General features: G+C 42.8%; 2 protein-coding genes across 4 annotated transcripts in view; one reads left to right on the top strand and one right to left on the bottom strand.

Moving 5' to 3' along the window:
• Positions 1–21,351, top strand: part of pdcd2l (programmed cell death 2-like) — a 104,958-nt gene that overhangs the window by 7,823 nt on the left and 75,784 nt on the right. The gene's annotated exons all lie outside the window — the stretch shown is intronic.
• LOC308092125 (nuclear factor of activated T-cells, cytoplasmic 3-like) lies at positions 143–21,302 on the bottom strand. 3 transcript variants are annotated; one of them, XM_080437955.1, is made up of 16 exons: positions 20,852–21,302; positions 16,417–16,551; positions 15,672–15,897; positions 14,731–14,965; positions 14,253–14,362; positions 13,473–13,576; positions 12,656–12,968; positions 11,661–11,823; positions 11,028–11,227; positions 10,364–10,536; positions 9,616–9,756; positions 9,353–9,408; positions 8,686–9,040; positions 6,631–6,992; positions 5,008–5,218; positions 143–516 (listed from the first exon to the last, which is right to left on the bottom strand). In XM_080437955.1, the coding sequence occupies exons 1-16, from the start codon at positions 20,952–20,954 to the stop codon at positions 383–385; spliced, it is 3,021 nt and encodes a 1,006-aa protein (XP_080294081.1). In that variant the 5' UTR covers positions 20,955–21,302; the 3' UTR covers positions 143–382. The 3 variants fall into 3 exon arrangements, with proteins under 3 accessions (XP_080294081.1, XP_080294082.1, XP_080294083.1); XM_080437956.1 differs by having other exon boundaries at positions 14,722–14,965; positions 16,471–16,551; XM_080437957.1 differs by lacking the exon at positions 16,417–16,551 and having other exon boundaries at positions 14,722–14,965.

Raw genomic sequence — 21,351 nt, 5'->3', positions numbered from 1 at the left:
GGCTGACCTTCAAGTGTCACTCGGCAAGTGACACCTTCGAGCGATGGAGTATATCGTCGCTGTCGGGGCGGAAACCTTGTATGTACAAAACAGCTACTTTTGAGGAAATCGAAAAACAAAAGTTAAATATTTACTCACAAGCTGTTGTTAATACTTTTCATTGGTTCAATATTTATAAAAACTCACACAAACACTTTCAAAATGTTTGCGATGCGTTGTGAGCTTGTACATCGGCTATTATAGCTACTTTTTGCGCTGCACTCTTGTACAACGAAGTAGGGTGTTAAATTTACAAAAACAAACTAGCTTGAAATATGGAGATACAAGGTTTTGTCAGCCCGACAGCGACGAGTCTAAGCTTGAGTAAGGAGAGCAAACAGGACTACTGGAGGCTTCCGCAGAACTGCAGGGCTGTGTCAGCAGAGTTCTGGTCCCAGCCGTACGGGTCCTGGGCTTCCAGGACCATGTCATCACCGCTGCTCAGCTGGAAAATGTCTCTGTCGATGATCTCGTTCACTGTGAGAAGGAAACAGTAAACAATTGTGTAAGTGATCTTTTAATTAGTGTTAAATAGCTCTATATCCTCCTATAATTCCACAAATCTCCGGTGAGACCAAAATGTGGTGAGACCAAAATTGTTCTGCCCGGTTCTCCTCAATGGCTGGAGCTATTCATCTGAATTTGCACACAGCCATTGACCATTACCATGTGCACGGAACTGCGAAGCCCGTTTTTTTATTTCACCAAATCTCAGCTGTTTATTAGCATTTTTGTGTAAAAGAATGTTAGATAAGATAAACACGTGCAATTTGAAGTTCTGATTAAAAACATTGAATAAAGAAATGAGCTGACAAAATTGGAATGCTATACAATTGAACCTGACAAGTGGGTACTCTCTTCTGATTGGATGAAATTGGCAACCCACCTGAAAATTTATTTTCTGTTCATTAAAGAGCTGGTCATGGTGTTTTGGTCATGTCATTATAGGCCAAAGCAGGTAAACTTTCAAATCAAGAATTGCCAAAAACAATTCAAATTGTCAAATCACTGATCTAGATCAGCCATTTCTGAAAAACTAATTTGAAAGTAAAATATAGCCAATAAAATAGATCTACCTGATCTGTGAAACATGAAAGTTAAATTAGATAATACAAGTCTGGTGGATTTCAAACTTCAGTGCATTCAACGCTCATTCACTTAAACATTTAACACTTTTATTTAAAACTTAAACACTACATATAACTCTGTTTAAGGCATGAGACCTGGACATTTTTTTTCTTTCTTTCCAGGATCTGCAGGCATTGTTTGGTTCAGCCACAGAGGGGTAGCAGAGTGCCTTTTTCAAACACAAGATACTGTGTCAAAATAATGAGTCATAATTATGTATATCCCACCTAGCATCATTTCATCACAGTAGTATGCTGTGTTCTTCATTTGTAATTTTATATTTTGGAGCAGAATAATAACAACTGTAATGCTTATTAATTATTCTAATGTATTGCTGTTCAGACTATAACGAAGTAGGGCGTTAATTTACAGGGGGAAAAAACTAATATAAATATGGAGATATGAGGTTTCTACCCGACGCAGCGACAAAAAGAATGGCTCCAGTCAAATTAGCGAGTTTATTTGTGCTCTCCCAGCGCTGCTAAAAACAAGGAGCCTACATGGAATGGTTCTAGATAGAACCTCTATTCATAGCGCTCTCACAAAAAGGTGCAGTGCTTTTCTGAAACCCGAGCTTATGTGTGAGAGCAGATGAAAGCCAGTGCACATTAACATGCACTTAGGCAGTGTGTTTATTTTTAAAGTTTTCTAAATCTGTAGGAAACAGGTGCCGGGCACATTTCTGCTAAACAATTTGACTTTTTCAATTACAAATACAGAAGTGATATTCAAGAGGAAGAGGTTTTGTTGTGCGGTGATCTCACATGGTTTCTCAATCAACCTTAACATGAGCTACACCCCTCCATCTGCCATATCTAGTTGTTTCTTTAAAACCCAGCCCACACCAATGATTAGCAACACAAACAAGTTGCAAGTTGCAACTTGCAACCAGTTGCAGTGGTCTGAATTGACCTGTTTGAGGACTATTTTCGTCTGTCGGGTGGAAACCTCATATGCCCATTACTTTTCAGGAATCAGGATTCAAATAAAAAAAAATGTTTATTTTGTTCGATCAATTCACATTCGTTTAACTTTAAACGGCTATTTATGTCATGAGTACATCCACACAGAAAGTGATTATGCAGCGATAAAGCAACAGTGTTTCCCCTATATGCATTCAGCAGTGGCAGGCCGCCACCCCTTAAATCCGACCGCTACAGTATGATCTTTTCTGTAAAAAACAGGAAAAAATATATATCAATGCTCAAAGATGCCATCTGTGCCATCACTAGTTGTTGATGTGTGAATTTGTATACTTTTGTCTCTACTTTTGTCTAATAAAAGTATATTTTCCTAAATCTGGAGACAATTCATATGTAAACTATACAGATTATGACTGTGCACATGTACTATATAAGATATAAGACTTTGTGTTTGACCATAAATATGCATTTTGAGAACCCAAAATGCATATGCACATATGCACGCGCATTCCTCCCCCACACCATCAACTTCTGGCTAGGGGAAACACTATATACGCAATGCATAGATTTGGAATATTATTACAAAACATACATGAACCAATTAAGGCCTATTTTATACAGATCTACAAGCTCACAAAGCGTCGCACAGAAGATTTTTGAAGAGACATTTTGGGGTTCTAGGGCAACTCTATCCTGCCGACTCAACGCCGTGCACTGAACCCCCTCGGGTCGGTGGCGACGCGCATGCTGAGTTTGAAGTCGGTCGGGTCGGACGGTTCTCAAGATACGTGAACTACAGACGTACAGAGATCCTGTGCTTTTATTGTAAAAAAAAAAGGTTGAAAATAGGTCCTTAACTGGTCCTTAAATAAAATTTAGAAAACTCCCACAATTGCAAACATGCAAAGAGGCAGGACTAAATAAAGCGGGTGAATGTCAAGTTCAAAGAGAAGCCTCCTACAGGCTCTTATTTCAATCGCCTCATAGGGAGGGAGGGGCCATGGCGTCTTTTTGGAGTGCCTGTCATGGTTGCCCTATGACAGCTGGCATATTGTCGCTGTAGGCCGGAAACCTTGTATGTCCAAAACTGTTACTTTTCAGGAACATAATTATCTTTTAATTGATCCAATGCAGTTATTATTTAGTGTTAATACATTGGTTAAATATGTATAAATCCCACAGACACACTTAACCATTTTAACTTTCACTTAAATAATAGCTAACGTGTCGGAATGTGAGCTTGTAGATCGCCAATTTTTTGGTACAACACTGTATGACGACATATAGAGCATTAATTCACAAAAAAACTTTGAAACATGGAGATAAGAGGTTTTTGCCTGACCGCTGGCATACGGTAAGTGAAGCAGATTAAAATGGGAGGTATCTTTAGCACGCCTCCATCAGCGAGCGGCCACACACACACACACACACACACACACACACACACACACACACACACACACACACACACACACACACACACACACACACACACACACACACACACACACACACACACACACACACACACACACACACACACACACACACACACACACACACAGTTCAAGTGTCATCTCCTCAGCCAAGCAACCAGTGCTGGAAGAACTACTCAGACATTTTTTATTTAAGTAAAAGTAGCAATACCACTAATTTTAAATCTGTTGCAAGTAAAATGCCTGTATTCAATATTTGACTTGAGTAATCTTTTTTCTTTTTAAATAGCTGAAGCATAAAATAGAGCATAAGTGGTTAATGTACCGTATGTTTTGTAATAATAATCAAAATCTAACTTTCATGCTGCTCTCTTGGCCAGGTCACTCTTGAAAAAGGGATTTTATTCTCGATTAGAACTTTTACCGGGTTAAATAAAGGATATGATTATGATGAATTATGATGTAACTAACGCTTTTCAAATAATTGTAGTGGAGTAAACAGTACAATATTTGCCTCTGAGATGCACCGTATGTCTGTATGTACATGAGGTTCATGTACATACTGTACCAGCTGGATTACGCCATGTGTATATATGTAGATATATATTGTTTGCCTATCCTTGACATGTTTATTTTTTTTCTTTCTTTATCTCATTGCTCTCCCTGCCCCCACCCCACCCCCTTCTTTTTCCTTTTCTATACCTAAAAATAACAAAAATGATGGCGCTTGCACGAAAACTAATTTAACCCACTTCTTAACACCTGTAAACCAGTGATGTGACAAGAAAGATGGATGAAGGAAATACTCAAGTAAAAGTACCTCAAAATTGGCACAGTACCTGAGTAAACGTACTTAAGTTACTTTGCACCACTGCCCTCAAAACTATAATTAACCCAGATCACTGGGCAATAGGGAGCCGGTCAGGCCAGCAGCCATGTCGCTCAGTAGGAGAGCAAACAAAAGGCTCAGTGTGGGCATATGGTGACAAGCAGACTGCTTCACAACTGTGTGTTCTGGGCAAACACACAGCTCGTGTGACGAGAGGTGATTAATTAAAAAATCTGCTAGGCGTGGGGAGAGCAGCCTGAGGGCTTCACGGTCCGCTTGGAATCACAGCCAAACCGTGACTGGGAACAACAACAGCGCCCCTGCTGTGTGTGTGTGTGCGTGTGCTGTGCTGTGCAATGGCATCTTTTTGGTTTCTCTACCTGCGTGGTGACAAGCACCATCATCATCTTCAGGCGATATCGTCGCTGTCGGGCAGAAGCTCGCGTTTTTCTCGTAAATTAATGCCCTACTTTGTCATACTACAGGAAAATAACAATCGTGATTTTTAAAGGGCAAACAGAAATGTAATTTGTATTCATAATGTTCCAATGTTCAATGCCAAAAACTCAATAAATTCGTTAATCACCATTTGTATGACAAATTTTTGACAAGTAAAATCTCATGGTCGTGACACCCCTACATACAAACATACCGTCATCCAGCGTAATCTCCTGTAGGCCCATACAGGCCTGGTGTGGCAGCTCATCCGGTTCCTGCTTGATGCTGACTGCATCTCCAGAGCTGGAGAACAGGGAGTGGGGGGCCGACACATGCTGCTTCTGGGCGTCCTCACAGCTGAGGAGGAGGGCTCTCCTTGGAGCTCCAGGAGAGGAGGCCTGAGTCTTCTGGGAGGAGGAGGAGGCCTGGGTCGGGATAATTATGAAACAAAAAGGCTGTGGCTAGGGTCGGGAGGAGGAGGACGTTTGAGGCAGGGTTCTTATAGTTAACTCATATAGTGCCAATGACGTCTTTTGACGGCCGTTTTCAGTGTGCCATTAGTGCCAATGACGTCTTTTGACGTCTCCTCTTTTTTTTTTGGGTTATTTTCAAAAAGTTAATTCTCCATCCACTTCAATGTTAAAATGTAAACGGAGAATTATTTTTCTCCGTTTGACCCAAAATGCCTTTGGCATTGCCAACTAGCTTGAAATAAGCCTGGCAGTGAATGAGTTAACTAAAACTTAACAAAATGACAAACTTGAGCTATTTTCTCTATTTTTCTGAGCTTGAATGTCACCCCCCTGACAACCCCCATTGCAATAAAAACTAACACTAAACCTAATAAGAACTAAACTAAACCATCCATCTTTGCCTATTTATCTGGAGTCTGTGATGAGGGCAACAGTTCCAGCAGAGAGCTTCAGATTTCCCTTTCCCAGGCACATTAGCCACTTCATCCTGGGGGATCCCGAGGCGTTCCAAGGCCAGCGTAGAGATATAATCCCCCATCTGGTCCTTGGTCTGCCTGGGGGCCTCCTCCCAGGACCTCCCTTGGGACATTCAGGAGGCATCACTCAGGAGGCATCCGTACTAGATGCCCAAACCACCTAAGCTGGCTCCTTGCCAGGTGAAGGAGCAGCGGCTCTGATCCGGGGCTCTCCCGGGTGACTGAACTGAACGGGAGACGCCAGCCACCCGTCTGAGAAAACTCATTTCAGCCCCTTGTATCCGTAATCTTATTCTTCAACCACTTAAAGGGATAGTTCACCCCCAAAATGACCTTTTTCTATCGATTACTCACCCCATGGATGGAGCCTTGAATTCAAGGAGATTTTTTTAGCTTTTATCGTTTTCCTAAGCCAATAATTTGATGACCGGCGGAGTCTCCGGTAAAGAGTCTCCATTGAGTCTCCACCGGTCATCAAATTATTGGCTTAGGAATGCGACAAAAACAAAAAAATCTCCATGAATTCAATGCTTCATGGGATGTGTAATTGATAGAAAATAAGTAATTGTTTGGGTGAACTATCCCTTTAAACCCCAGCATCCGTATTCTGGGAAAACTTTCGCAGAAAATAGCAGATCGACAACCCTGCGACTCATTGTGAGCTTGTTTTTTTTCAGCGAAGATATTAGATAACATAAAAGTCCCTAGTGTAGAGCCCTGAGGGACTCCACTCAACAAGTGGTTAAAGTCATGACCCACACTTCATGACCACTAAACTAGCAAACCCGCTTTAAATACTACTGAAAACTGAAACTGAAATTGAAAGCAAAAACTAAAAAAATGTTTTAAAATAATAATGAGACATAAATAAGACAAAACTGTAATAACCTTGGTTTGAGGAGCTGACAGATGCAAGGTGGTCGACTGCGAGGCGGAGAGGGACTCGCAGCGGCCCGTTGAGGGGAAGCGTGCTGTGGGATGGCTGGTGATGGAACGGACCGGGGCAGGGTGGTGGTGGTGCTGGTCAGGCCTGAGGGGACCACTCTGGTGTTCAGACCGGGCGGCCGGGACAACAGCCGATCTTACGGGGGAACTGGACTGGTGGCTGTAAGGCACAGTTTGGGACGAGGGCATGGTCTGCGAGGCCAGTCCGAGGTCTACGGTTTGCATAGCGTTTATCCGTGGCTGTCCCGCCGAGTCAGGACCAAAGCCACGCTGAAGGTGAGAGGGGTGCCGGAGTGGAGAAGGGCCTGAAAGAGAAAGCAGAATCGTCTCTATTGTCACGTCACACGTTTATAGGTGTAAAGAAGCGGGTGTAAAGGATCTTGCCCCCTGAAGTCTGTATTTTCGTATGCGTTTATTTAATCAGCCACGTTGCACACTGACTCCCAATGCGTATATTCTATTAATTGCTGAAAGTTTCACAGAACGTAACAAAATCGTCATCAAGCAGTGAGGGTGATTGTGTGGTCCCTCTCACTTGTTCAACACAAAAATAAAAAAGGAAATATTGGGTCCATTCTGAGATCGCTATGAGCAAGGAGAATTTCACCTGCTGATTGATTGATTGAATATTTTTTTGTCAGAAATGTAAACGCACACACACAAAAAAGGGACTTGTTTCCAACACAATAATATAAATCATCAACAAACACTATGTACAAAGGAGACAAAAGGAAGAACCGCGGCAGTGAATCCTTTCGATGGGAAAATTACATTTACCTGTGGTCTCCTGGCAGATGTTTTTTCAGGACAATTTTGATCATGTTTATTTCATTGGCCCAGTTTGATGCTCTGCATCATCATACTCTGCAGCCATATTAAAAAGAAGACCCCAGTGATCCTAAACAGCGGCTGAGAGTAGGGACACACACACTTGGAAGAGTATCGTCCTGTTGGAAAAGTGCGTGCTAGGAGCCTTTCCTCAATCCACAGGCTGTAGGCTACAGCCTCAAAACACTGCAATATACAGACAAGATGAAGCAAAAAATGCAGAAAATCGAACCTGGTCCGAAATCTTTTTATTTTTTAAATCTTTTTTTTATCTCTTTTTACTTTTGGAGGCAGTGGGTAAACGTGATTGACACAACGTGAAGTCGAATTTTTTAGGTCGAAACATACAGACCAGTGTGCAAGCTCCTTATCGCTTTTTTTTTTCTTCGTACAAGCTCTATCAAATGTAAGTATAAATAGTAGCAGGTATGTATATGAGCTTAGACAGTGCAGCAATATAGTGAGGTTACAAATAGCAGCAGGTACATAACGTCTCTGTCGGGTGGAAACCTCACATGTCCAAAACTGTTACTTTTCAGGATTCAAATTCAAAAGCTGCAGATCTACAAGCAGTAGCAGATCTACAGATCTACAACGTGTGGCTTTGCGACGTGTTTAGAGCTTGCATATTTGCTACTTTTGATGCTTTTGTGTGACGCTGTGGTATGATCATACCTCCTCCACCCTCCCTCCCGATAGCAAGTCAACATACACGGTCTTGCAGACCTCAACCCATGTCACCATGTGCCCCCTGCACCTCCCACAAAGCAGTACCCCCTCCTGTCCAACCTTCATGTGCTCACCAGGGTCTATTCAACGGACCGAAGTCACCACATCAGAACGAACCGGCCGTCCCCTACCATCCGATGCAACAGTGTGTGAGCCAGGGACCACTAAGCATGCCTCCCTTGGGGGGGGGGGGTTCCAGGGGGTCCCCAGCAAAGGTAGTTAATGTAGCATCCTAATAATTTTAACCACTTAAAACTCAAAAATAGCAGATCTACAAGCTCACAACGCTTCACTTTGTGCCATGCTGCGTACAAAAAGTAAAAAAATAATAGATATGAGGTTTCTGCCTAACAGCGACGATAAGGTGCAGCAGCAGTAGAACAGTGAACACATGTGGCACACAGGACCTCCTTCGTGCAAAAAAATAAGAAAGGGTCTCACGTGCAGGTGAATATGCCGGCTGGGGCGGAGCCGCGTAATCGTAGAACGGCCTGTCAGGACAGAAGGCTCGGTCGGGGGAGGGCAGCTGAGCCGCCGTCGTTGAATAGACGCCAGGTGGATTATGGGCCGGCATGTAGTCCAAGTCACAGCGCTCCTGCTTTATCAGCGGAGCTCCGACGGCGCCATGGCCACCGGCGGGGACGAAGCAGAACGCCGCCGCTGTGGCGCCCGCCAGGTACGTGAAGCTCTGAGCTAGGCTCCGTTTTCTTTTGCCGTTGGACAGGTAAAAGTGGACCTGTACTGCGGCGGTGGTCTTATTGTTGTGATACGGTGGGATCTCCACCACGATGCTGCACTGAAACACGCAAACATGGATGCTGCCATTAGGCCAGTCACAATTGTTATATAAGTCTTTAATCGCAATTATTTGAGATAATCATAATTGTTTCCATGTTGAAAAATGTTCGTACAGTACATCTTCTAACTTTTTCCAAACATAGCGGGAACAGCAGATCTACAAGCTACAAGAAGGTATATTAAATATGTCAATCATTTCTTTGTATATATTTAAGTTATTTATCATATCTGCCCTGTGGAATCTTTGTTTATAAAGCCTAAAAGGCACAGAGACATGTCATTCATTCATTAGTTATGTTGGTAAACTTACACCATTGCTCTTTTCAGGAATAGCTTTCACATCCACTTCCCACTGCGTTCTTCCATCTGAGGATAAGAAAACACAGCTACTTACAGCTCCCTCACGGGTCAATTTTTACACTTTCATTCTTAAAGGAGTAGTTCACCGTTTACCTACCCGGTGGTGTCTTTGACTCGTGGAGAGTTTAAGTTTGTAACACATTCCTTAACGGTTGAACTCCACCAGTTAAAAGTACTACTTTTAAAAGTCAGTGTAAATGCAGTGAGTCTTACCAGGACCCTTCTCCACAAAGATGACCCTGGACTCAGGGGACAGGTTGGAGCCAGTGATGACCATCTCCGGTCCCCCGTCAACAGCACAGCAGGCTGGGCTGAAGCCATCCACATGGGGAAGCTCCAGAGCTGAACGCTGGGCTGAAAGGCAACAAATTGGCAACCTATTTCAGTACACAATACTGTGTCTATACGCTCATGGTCAGGTCGAACCAGATGGACTACAGCAGCAGAAGACCACACCAGGTGACACTCCCGTCAGCTAAGAACAGGAGGCTGAGGCCACATTTCGCACAGGCTCACCCAAATTGGTGATTAGAATATTGGAAAAATTGCCTGGTCTGATGCATTCTTGGATGAAATTGGCAACCCACCTGCAAATGTATTTCCTGTTTATTAAAGAGCTGGATAGACAGGGAGACCCGTTACTGAACAGTCTGTAGCAAGGGTTACTATCACAATATATGGCTTTAACAAAAAACTAAAATAAATTAGTTTTAGCCAGAAAATATAGTTTACAGCACCTTTAATCACCTCGTTAACCAGTGGTCTATACTTGGCCCCCTCATTTTCTTCTTCAACGTCAACTCTCTTCACAGAAAACAGCCGATCTGCAAGCTCACGCGTCGCTTCGTGAAGCGGTGTGAGCTTGTATATCGGCTATTTTCGCCAAATGTTGGCCTATTACGTTTGCCATGCCCGGAATAAGGTCGCTAGGGTTCATGTGGTTAAATAGGGGTGAACTCACAGCATTCTATGGGGACAGAAGCTGCTTGCAGACACAAGGCTTTGCCGTCGGGCTGAGGGATGTAGACCCGAAACACCACACGCGCCCGCGTGTTCTTCCGCCCAATGTCCGTCTCCCCTTTCCTCAGCTCGATGTCCGAGTTTCGCAGCTTCAGGATGCCTGCGCAGTCAATGCTGAAGATCAAGAAATACATACAATTACTTGACATTTTCTTTCATATAAGCATAATTGAGGTCAGTACAAGGCTGTACTGGGTTTTGTGAGGTTATATATGGTCAGAATCAGCTTTGTTTGTGTTCGTTTATGTGCTAAAAGAGTACTTTGAGAGCTGCTTCACGTGCCATGTAAGTCAAGGAGGAGACTATTTTTGGAATACTATCCTCCTATCCCATATCCCCGGAGGGTTGTTGGGCCACCACAGACGAATGTCTGTGGAATGTCAATTTCTAATCGTCGGTGCAATGGAGCAAGATCTTACCAATTGGACTAGTTACATCATGTCACAGTAACTACACAACAACCCAAACCTCTACCAACGTGTACTTGTGCTTTAATCACATTAATAGAATTCACAGATGCAAGCCATTTGTATCACAGAGCCAATAAATCACCTATATACAGTACAAACTCCATAGTGTAAATTGTGGATGGATATGACTATTACCTGGTGGTCATGCCGTTTTCTGGCAGAAGAGGTATCTCTAGAACCTTTGTGATGCCTACAGACTTCTCCAGGCACAGAGTCGACACGGTTTTCCCCGTGACTCTGTGCACTTGGTAGAAGGCGTGAGGTCTCAGATATCTCTCATCAGCTGTTCCTATGAACACCTGCAGGTTGACTGGCTGAGCACTGTAGCCATTCAACTGTAAACAAACACAGCAGCATTACATTGCATTATGGCAGCGGCCTTCTCAATTACATGGTGTCAACACTAACATTAACCACATTACTTTAAGTGATGTGGTACACATACAGCAGGACAACACGCTAAGAGCTCTTAACAAATCTTCTCTCATGGGGTCAACGAGTTGACAACTTATGTTCCGATATGGCCCAAAATGTCAATATTGTGCATCCCTAGTTTTGAAATAAAAAGGCACTGATTTCAAATTTGTCAGAATGGACAAAATGTTTACTTTTTATACAATTAATATCAACATCTGTAAATGACGGTTATCGACCATAAAAGCAATGCTGATATCGGTTTCGGTTATAGGCATCAGCCAGTTTCACAACAGTGCATCCCTAAATCAATTTGGGGGGTCCTTGACATAAAAATGTTTGAGAACTGCTGACCTTGACGACAGGGTGACCTCCCGAAGCTGATTTAACGGACCCCCGGCTCCCCTCCGTCTCATAGTGGGCCCTGTGGTGGGCTCTTGGCTGCACCTCAATCTTCAGCTCACAGGGGCCATACTGGCTGGGCAGGGGCCAGTCCAGAGGGGGCAGCGACGAGCTCCTGGAGAGGGAAAACAAGACATAAGGCTTAGACCAGCTTTTTGCTGATTAAACGCAGAGCGTAAACTCTGTACCCAAGATCTGTCTGTATGTCTGTGGGTCCGTCTGTCTCCCATTTGTAACCATGTATGTTATAAACACCATATTGGTTCTCAAAGTGGGGTCTGGGGACCCCCAGGGGTCCTTGGGGGGGGGGGGGGGGGGTTCCAGGGGGTCCCCAGCAAAGGTAGTTAATGTAGCATCCTAATAATTTTAACCACTTAAAACTCAAAAATAGCAGATCTACAAGCTCACAACGCTTCACTTTGTGCCATGCTGCGAGCTTGTACATCTGCTATATCTGAAAATATTGGGAAAATATCTAAAATGATTGGAAACTTTTTTGTCATTTGGATAATTTTTTTTTAACACAAATCTTCTCTTCTGGGGGTCCCTGGCACAAAACATTTTCACATGGGGGTCCGTGGTCAAATTCGTATAAATTTGGGGGTCCTTGACACAAAAAGGTTTGAGAACTACTGATCACGACATCAGCAGTTTCTGACAAAAACATCCGAGATCCCCGTATCTCCAAATCTGGTCGATCGGTCGTAAGGGTAGTCCGAACAGCACTGGGTACACTGACTCACTGACAACGGGTACAATGGGTATTGCAACTGGGTGGGGCATGCATTCCCAACTTGCATCGTTTCTGACTTGCGTAGTCCCGGAGCAAACCGGTCTAGTAGTACTATTAAATAATCAAAATGAAGACAGGCTAATACCAATACTACTATAACTACTACCTCTACTTCTGCTAATGATAATGAAAGAAAATCAAAAGAAGAACCAACCTGAACAGGGGAGTGGTGCCAGGTGTGGGCTTGTTCCAGCTGAACGAGGGAACCGGGAGAAACAGCTCAGCCAGACCGGCATCCTGTTGGACACACTCCTCTCCTCCTCCCGGTGAGTCCAGGAAAGGCAGCGATGCTCCCAGCTCCTCTCCCTGGCCACACAATGCTGCCAGCTGAGTCCCGGTGGTCCTCCTGGTTTTCGAGGGAACGTCCAGCTCAGGGTAGCAGCCGTAGAGAACGGGGCCCAGGGTGGGGCTTCCGATCCAGGAGTCCTCGGTCACGCTGCCTCTGGGAGAGTGACCTGGAGACAGGCCTGTCCCCAATCATGACATTTTAGTTGTCAAACAAATGATTGTATTTAATTGTGCTTTTGGACTTGAATATTGGAACATATAAATACATAGACAGAAATGTACATATAAAGTACATTTCTGTCAAAAAACATAATAAAATAAATGGCCATAACAGGCCATATACAACAAGAATCAACCAAACACTTTTTTGAACATTTTCAAAAATAACGGAAATAGTCGATCTACAAAATCACAATGCGACACGTTGTGAGGTTGTAGATCGACAATTTCATCTGTATATATTCAACAGATTAATATAGTTTCTGTCGGGTGGAAACCTCATATCTCCAAAACTGTTACTTTTCAGGATAAAATAAAAAGAAGTAAAAGTAGCAGATCTGGAGATAAGAGGCTTCTGCCCGACAGCGACGATATAATACAGATGAATGGAAATTATTCTGAAGATTATGCAAAAATAATAGTGATTATGTCAAATAATGTGTCATAATAGTGACAGTGCTCACCTGGAGTGGGACTGGGTGAGTGGTGAGGGGAGGGGGAGCGTGCTCGGCCATCAGCGCTGGAATGCCGTCTCTTACCACAAGGGGACGTGGGTCTGGAGTTGGACCTGGACCAGTGGTGGAAAGTAACCAAGTACATTTACTGCAAGTACTGGGCTTCAGTCGAATTTTGAGGTGACTTTTTCATTACTTACGTATGAAAATGTTTCACTACTTTATACTTCTACTCCACTACATCTCAGAGGAAAAGATTGTATTTTTTACTCCACTACAATTATTTGAAAACTTTAATTACAAGATTATTATTATTATTATTATTATAAAAAAATTAAGCCGTAACCTATATTTAACCAAATTCTGAAAACTCTTTAAAAAAAAAAAAAACTGTGAAATGGGTAAAGTACCTTTACTCTTGGTACATCAAAGCTGTACTCTGTAACTTTCCTGTTCTACCCCGGATTTGAACCCGGGTCGCATGCTGCGCAAGTGCTGAAATCTTCACCACTGAGCTAATAGACCCTGCCTGCTTGGCTTGAATTGAATTTTGACTTTCAGATCAAAGTTTGTGTCAAACCAGAGACGGGATCATGTCGAAGGTTGAGACAAATCAGACACAGGAGGATCTAAATGTCTCAATAGAAGAGCAGGGAGACCAAATACAAAACTCTACCATACAGATTGGACAAAATTTAATTTTATTCACAAAAATGTTTTACGTGATGCAGCTTTAAGTAGAGAAATGTAGAGTAGAGGAATGCAAAGTAGAGAAATTTCACCACTGACCTGGATGTGGGCCGTGGGTTGAGCCAGTTCTCGTCTGTGACACTGTTGCGTGGCGAGTGGCGCGGGGACGGGCAGGGCGACTGGCGGGGAGACTGGTGAGGCGAGAGGGCCTGGGTAAAGGCCGGGGTTATTGTAAATGTTAACTTAATCTAACAAAATAACCAAAACTGGAAATGAAGTTAACTGAAAATAACAAATAAATAAAAAACAAGGGCTTTACAAAAAAACTATAACTAACTGAAACTATATAGTGTGTGTTTACAAAACTAACTCAAACTAACTCAAATCATAGAGAAACTAAAGTGTGCTTAGTTCTTCATACATAATATTTAGCTGTGGCAGTTTTAAGCCCTGTTGTCAAAGTAATTTCCCAAATACAAAAAAAAAAAAAAAAAATAGCAAATCTAATTTAAAAACTAATTAAAACTAAACCGAAATTGATAAACGAAGTGGAAAACAAAGTACGAACTTTAATAACCTGGGTGAAGGCCAGAGTGTGCTGGTACTGCTGCTGCCAGATCTCGACGCCAAACGCCCCTCCGCCGCAGCCCGGCGAAGGCAGAGGAGAGGGGGTCGTCCCGCGCGGGGAGCCCAGCGTGAAGCGGGCCGCCGCCTCGTTCAGCTCCCCGTCCACGTCGTCGTAGACGTGGGAGAAGGACTCGCAGGACGAGATGTCCGACAGCCAGCTACGAGAGGACAGGCTGCTGCCCGGGCTGTGGATTGAGACAGGGATATTAATGAAAACTAATTAAATAACCAAAACTATAGTAAAAAAAACACAAAGAAACTCAAACGTTTTAGTTAACTGAAATACAAATAAAAACGAGGCTTTACAAAAAACTCACTGAAACTGTATAATGTATTCACAAAACTAACTTCAATTAACTAAAATTATAAAGAAAATGAGCATCTTGAATCTCGCCCCTGACCAACCCATTACAATAAAAACAACTAAAACTAACAATAAAAGTAATAAACTAGAACCACCTTTTATTTTATTTTTACCCCTTTTTCTCCCCAACACATTTGTGTGTTGTCACTGCTGTTGTATCCTACGGACTCACCTGCCAGTGAGGAGCCCCCACTGGGAGAACGTAAAGCCTCAGTCCTACTCCTCCCGCCCAACACTCCCTGCTGACGGGTGCCGCCCCAGCCCGTAGGAGTACGTGCAGTGACAAATATCGCCCTACCCGCCCGGCTATCCTCCCCCAAACACTGGCCAATTGTGTTCGTATAGACGCTCGAACACCCAGCCTCTGCGGTGGTGGGCAGTGGGCAGGCATTTGGGGCTACCACTGCGCCACCCGAGCGCCTAAAACCACCTTTTCAAAACATACAAAAATAAGCGAAATTAGCAAAACCCGCTTAAAAAACGAATAAATAATAATAATAAATAAATGATGAAAGAACGATGCTAACCTTGGGTTGAGATTAGCATCCCTGTAGTAGGGGTCCAGGGACAGATAGAGGTTATCTCTGCTCCAAGTCTGCTGCTCGGTGCCCTGGCTTCCTGCCCTGCCGGACGCCTTGCCATCCTGGCAGCTGACCGTGTCTGGATGGCTGTTGGTGATCTGAATACTGGGGCAATCAAACGATCTGAGGTTCCCCACAGAGACGAACTGGGACCCTTGTACTTCGTCATATCCTGGATGCAGAGAGAAGTCACGATGTCATTTCAGCAATTGGTTGCCATACAAATAATTGAGATTAACGTTTTTAATCGTGTTTTGGGCATTGAATGTTGGAGTGTATGGATCAGAGTTACATTTCTGTTTGCCTTATAGATTTTGTAATCAGAAATTGCGCAAAACTGATAGAACAAATAACTTAAATATGTAAGGAAATGACTGACAATGACCGGTACCAATAGTCATAACAAATCATCATAGCCAAAACAGGCCATGCATTTAATAATCTTACACTTTCAAACATTGTCAAAAATAGCAGAAATCGCTGACCTACAAGCTCACAACACCTACAAGCTCGCATTGCATTGTGAGCTTGTAGATCGTCTATTTCCGCTGTTGTTCAACGGATGAATTGATACAGATGACGAGATGACTGACAATACTTACGAGTCGACCAGACGACCACACAAAATAACTGATTATCTCAAATAATTGCGATCATTGTGATTATGAGATAATTGTGACATGTTTACTACGTGGATGGGGGTAGTTATTGGGGTTTGGGAGCGGAGCTGGAGTGGCATGCTGACCTTGTTGTAGGTCCTGGCTAATAGGCTGACTGATCAGGGAGTAGAAGTTGTCAAATGTTCGGACTTCACGACCATCTTGTCCTTTTTGAGAAGAGATCAGGGGTGTAACGGTTAATAAAACTAATCGATTTCATTGCTTATGAAGAACATTTTTTGATTTAAAATAACAAAACAATAATCTAAATGTTTTTTTTTGGTAACACCACAAGATTAAGTATAAAATAGGGCTTAAGTGGTTCATCAGACTTAGACTCAATTTAGCAGATTATGAAGAAATAAAAATTATTTGTGTTGATTTGTTTGAGAAAAGCAAAGGAGTCCCGCAGAAAGTTTAATGATAAGTTTTGATCGCTCAGACCTTTGGATGACCAAAACGCATTGACCAAAACGCATTATTAAACTTCTGCTGTTAGTGAAGACAGTGTGCAGGGGTCCTTTGCTTTTCTCATAATGTTGACTACTCCTAAGAACCTGTCCCTTGACGTAGATGTGCAAAAGGACTTTTTTACTGCGTCGATTCATTGAAATATAAGAGAAAAAGAAAAGACGCTTCACAGTTATTAAATTAATGGAGCATTCGATAAGAAAATTATTGATATGTTGCAGTACTAGACGAGGTGAACCATTAAACAACCCATGAGGGCCGAACATTTGCAATGCAAACCTTTACTGTGGGTACACACGTTGCAGCAGCCCTCATCTATTATGAGCAGGGGTGGAAAGTAACAAAGTACATTTACTCAAGTACTGTACTTAAAGGCATAGTACAGTGTGTAACTCTCCCCTGTTTTTACATAACAAAACAATAAAAAAATCACACCCAGTGTGAAGTGGGCGGTGTGGTCACAGTGGTCATCACAGTGATGGAAGTTCACTTAAAGAAAAGTAATATTGTGGACCAACCATTGTACACCCCTAACTTAAAAAAAAACATAAATGTGTTTTTTTTAAACCATTTATGGTTTAAAAAATTCACACCCTGTGTGAAGTGGGCGGTGTCTTGCTAGCTAATCACAATACTGAATGGAGTCAACCAATCATGTACAAAAGATAAATACATTTATTGAAACACTCTTTATGATGGACGAAACCATAACTTGAAAAAAACCAAATTTTGGTTTTTTTCAAGTTATGGTTTCTTATATAGGGCTATGCACATGTGTCATGTGACACTGGCCAATCACAGTCCTGAATAGATTGTGATTGGCCAATCACGGTGCAGGATAATTGTACAAATTTCCAAACCTCACTTATAGGGCCGGTTTCACTGCGCGGGATATTTGTACATTTTTCCAAACCTCACTTATAGGGGCGGTTTCACCGCCCAAAAAAACATAAATGTGTTTTTTTTAAGTGCATAGTCCTATTTATAGGGCTATGCACATGTGTCATGTGTTCATTAGCCAATCACAGTCCTGAATAGTCCTGAATTGGCCACCATAGTGTACAATGGTGGCCAATCACGGTGCAGGGTTAGGGGGGTACAATGGTGGCCAATCACAGCGCAGGGTTGGGGGGGTACAATAGGTGGGGGGGGTACAATGGTGGCCAATCACAGTGCAGCGAATGTCGATGTCCAAACCTCACATATAGGGGCGGTTTTAAGCCGCCCAAAACATTTTTTACCCCTCATTTCCCTCTATACCAGCAGTCATAAGCCACTGGAGTAGTGTGGTGGTGTTTACCTGCAGAAACACTGCCGTCTCGCTGTATTTTGGTGTTTTCACTGTTTGTTTTGGTAGCCCAAAGACATCCCGTCTACCAAAACAGTGAAAACACCAAAATACAGCGAGAGGGCAGTGTGTTTCTGCAGGTAAACACCACTGTTTTGCTGGGGACCCCCGGAACCCCATTAGGGACCCCTGGGGTTCCCCGGACCCCACTTTGAGAACCTCTAATCTAAAGTTGTATTAGTCATTTAATATAGCCAACAGACAGCTGAGACAGTAGTAAAATGAAAACAAACACGCACATAAAGGCCATCTATTGTCCTCAGTCATTTGTTTTATGTGCCAACATATGCCACAAGAATCCATCAGTATTCTCTAGGCGGACTGGGGGTCGACTGCCTTCGTAATAGAATATCTACAACTACTCAGCAAGCTCATTCTCACTGCTGCAGCACTGTGGTTTCTCAAAGTGGGTTCCGGGGACGCCCAGGGGTCCTTGAAGCGGTTCAGAGGGGGTCCCCACCCCAGCAAAGTTAAGTTAATATAAATTACATAATCAAAAGCCATAAGTAAAAAAAACTCAGTTCAGCCACTTTAAACCTATATACATCAGCTATTTGAAAATAGCAGATATACAAGCTTGTTGGCTATTTAGCTAATTAAAAATCTTTATTGGAAAAAACAAGTGAACATTTTGGAGTATCTTTGAAACATTTTAACAATACAAATCTTGTATGGAGGTCCCTGGCACAAAATATATTCAGATGAGGTTCCACGCAGCCAAATCCATATACATTTGGGGGTCCTTGACATGAAGGATGTGCATTTTCAGAGCATGTTTATTTTAGCGATCGTGTTGTAAGAGGCTGAAATCCTATTGATCTATCACAATGAACTCGCATTCATTCGTTTTTTACATAATTGTTTTCATATTAATGTTATATCAGTAAATCTTAGTGTTTTGCACCATTATTTGGGGGCCAACTGGCAATATCCTCACGGGACCAACTTGTGGGCTTCGGGACCCGGGTGGAGAACCAGTGCTGGGTAGCCAACATGCTGGCGGCTGTCAGCAGCCCTGCCCCACTATGAATACCACAGTTCACATAACACACACCCACACACAGACACCCACCTGCTCTGAATGCCAAATGCAAAAAGGCAGAGAGAGACGGCTGATTGTGCCTTGATACGGGAACATGAAATGAGTCTCTTTACTTGTATGCAAAAACCCATGAATGTAATGAATGTCAATTTGTTATCTGATGCAACAGTGTGGCCCTGGGGGGCACTGCCACTAGTGCCACCGTGCCAGCTGTCTGGGTAACCGGAACAGTGGCCACCTGAGGACATACATACACACATATACATATATACATATACATATATATATTTTTTATTATTATTTTTTTTAATTTTACATTCATTGTATAAATGGAGGGGGAGGGGCAAATACATACAACTATTTTAATTACATTTAAGGCCTAATATTTGTACAATTACTGCAAAACCTGTGGATAGCCACTAGCCAGTCATTATGGGCATAAACAAGAAGTTGAAGGGTAAATCTTGGTCAGATAATGATTCAAATTCAAACTTCAAATCGTATATACTTTACATTATTTCTGCCCTGCATTTTCCAAAGCATACTTATTTCATTTATTTATTCATTATTTTTACATTTTTACATTTTGGAAAAAAAGAGCCAATTTAACATTGAGGTGCCCACAAATGTTTAGTTGCCCAGATTCGACCTGTATTCGCCCTGGTTGGGGAGCAGTCAGTGCCAGTGAAGCAGTGGTTTTCAACCTCTTCAGACCGTGACCCCCCAAAATAATCATATTTGAACTGGGGACCCCCCACCCTGATTAGCACTTGGAATGTAGGTATTGAGGCATTCAATTTCGTTTGACTCGGTTCCACAGATGAATATTGTGAAAATAGCAGATCTACAAGCTCACGATCAGCTATTTTCAAAATGTTTGGCTCTTTATTATTTGACAATTTGGCAAGTGTTTGACCAGTTTTACCGTATAGTTTGTTGATTACTTTTGATGCAGTAATGGTCTTATTTTATTTCTTTTTTGAGGTCGTAAGTCCTTAAATTGTCACTTCACTGTCATCTGGGGACCCCCCCTCAAATCATGTGGGGACCCACCTGGAGGTCCCGACCCACAGGTTGAGAAACCCCTGCTGTAGTAAACTGTGGTGCCATAGTGCCAGCTGCCTGTCGCCTTGCTGGCACTGTGGCTGCAATGTTCTGTTACAAAACAAGGAAGCAGGACTTGTTGTAAAAGCCACACTTCTCTGCTTTGACAGGCTGGGTGTCAACTTTCAATTCGGGTTGTTTGTTTCTCATCTAGACTGTGTACAACCAACCATACTATATGAACCTCTGGACCATGCAGATCATATTTCTGCAATCTATGCAACACATATTCACCTGAACACTCACCCATTTAAACTAAACTACCAAGTTTAACTATTACACACTAATAGCTATTTAGTTAGTAGTTTAAAAATGCGTTAAATGGATATGGCACGTATTTACTTCAGTTTATGGCACTTTAAACAGCTGAGGAAAATAACTTTTAGTCGGAGAGAAACGTGATTAATCAGATAGCGACCGCATCAGACAGAAGGGATATAACAAATAGTCTATAAATAAAACAGATTAATAATCCATAAACAAACAGATCTGTCTCACTCACCTGCAGCAGCGTTGGGGCCTGGCAGCACCGCTTCATCTAGCGGCTGTCGAGCCAAGTCTTCCCCAAATATGAGTCTGAAGTCCAGCTCCTCTACAGTAGTCATGGGACTGGGCTGCTATAGGACACTAGGACCGGGACAGCCGCGCGTCTCAAGCCGGCCAACACAACACCCATACGGGACACTTTGTAACGAGAACACCGCAACAAGTCCCGAGCTGGCGGCGGCTAGTATCCACCCGGGAGCAAAGTTGTTAAATGACACCAACACGACGGCTTCAAGCCTGGTCTGGCAGCCTTACATGTGCGACAGCAGCATTTCTGTGATGTTAATATGTACTCGATGCGTTATGGGTTAGTTATTGTTAATTAATATTAGTTGATTAAAAGTAATCCGTGGAGAGGATATAATACACCGTAACTTCCACGTTACAAACAAAGCAGCAGTCCTGTACGTGACGTCAGCAAACTAGACTGACTGTTGGGAGGGAGGGAGGGGGGAG

This window comes from Gymnoscopelus braueri (genome assembly GCF_963280865.1).
Source record: "Gymnoscopelus braueri genome assembly, chromosome: 9".
Lineage (NCBI taxonomy): Eukaryota > Metazoa > Chordata > Actinopteri > Myctophiformes > Myctophidae > Gymnoscopelus > Gymnoscopelus braueri.
This window is presented reverse-complemented; position numbering and strand designations above follow the sequence as displayed.

What these genes read in the sequence shown, in the direction of transcription:
- LOC308092125 (XM_080437955.1), bottom strand. Translation starts at nt 20,954, where the DNA reads ATGACTACTGTAGAGGAGCTGGACTTCAGACTCATATTTGGGGAAGAC. An exon ending in CAATAACTACCCCCATCCAC is followed by an intron (nt 15,898 to 16,416) that starts GTAGTAAACATG and finishes CTCTGCATCCAG; the next exon opens with GATATGACGAAGTACAAGGG. An exon ending in GCCGGCATATTCACCTGCAC is followed by an intron (nt 6,993 to 8,685) that starts GTGAGACCCTTT and finishes TTTCTCTTTCAG; the next exon opens with GCCCTTCTCCACTCCGGCAC.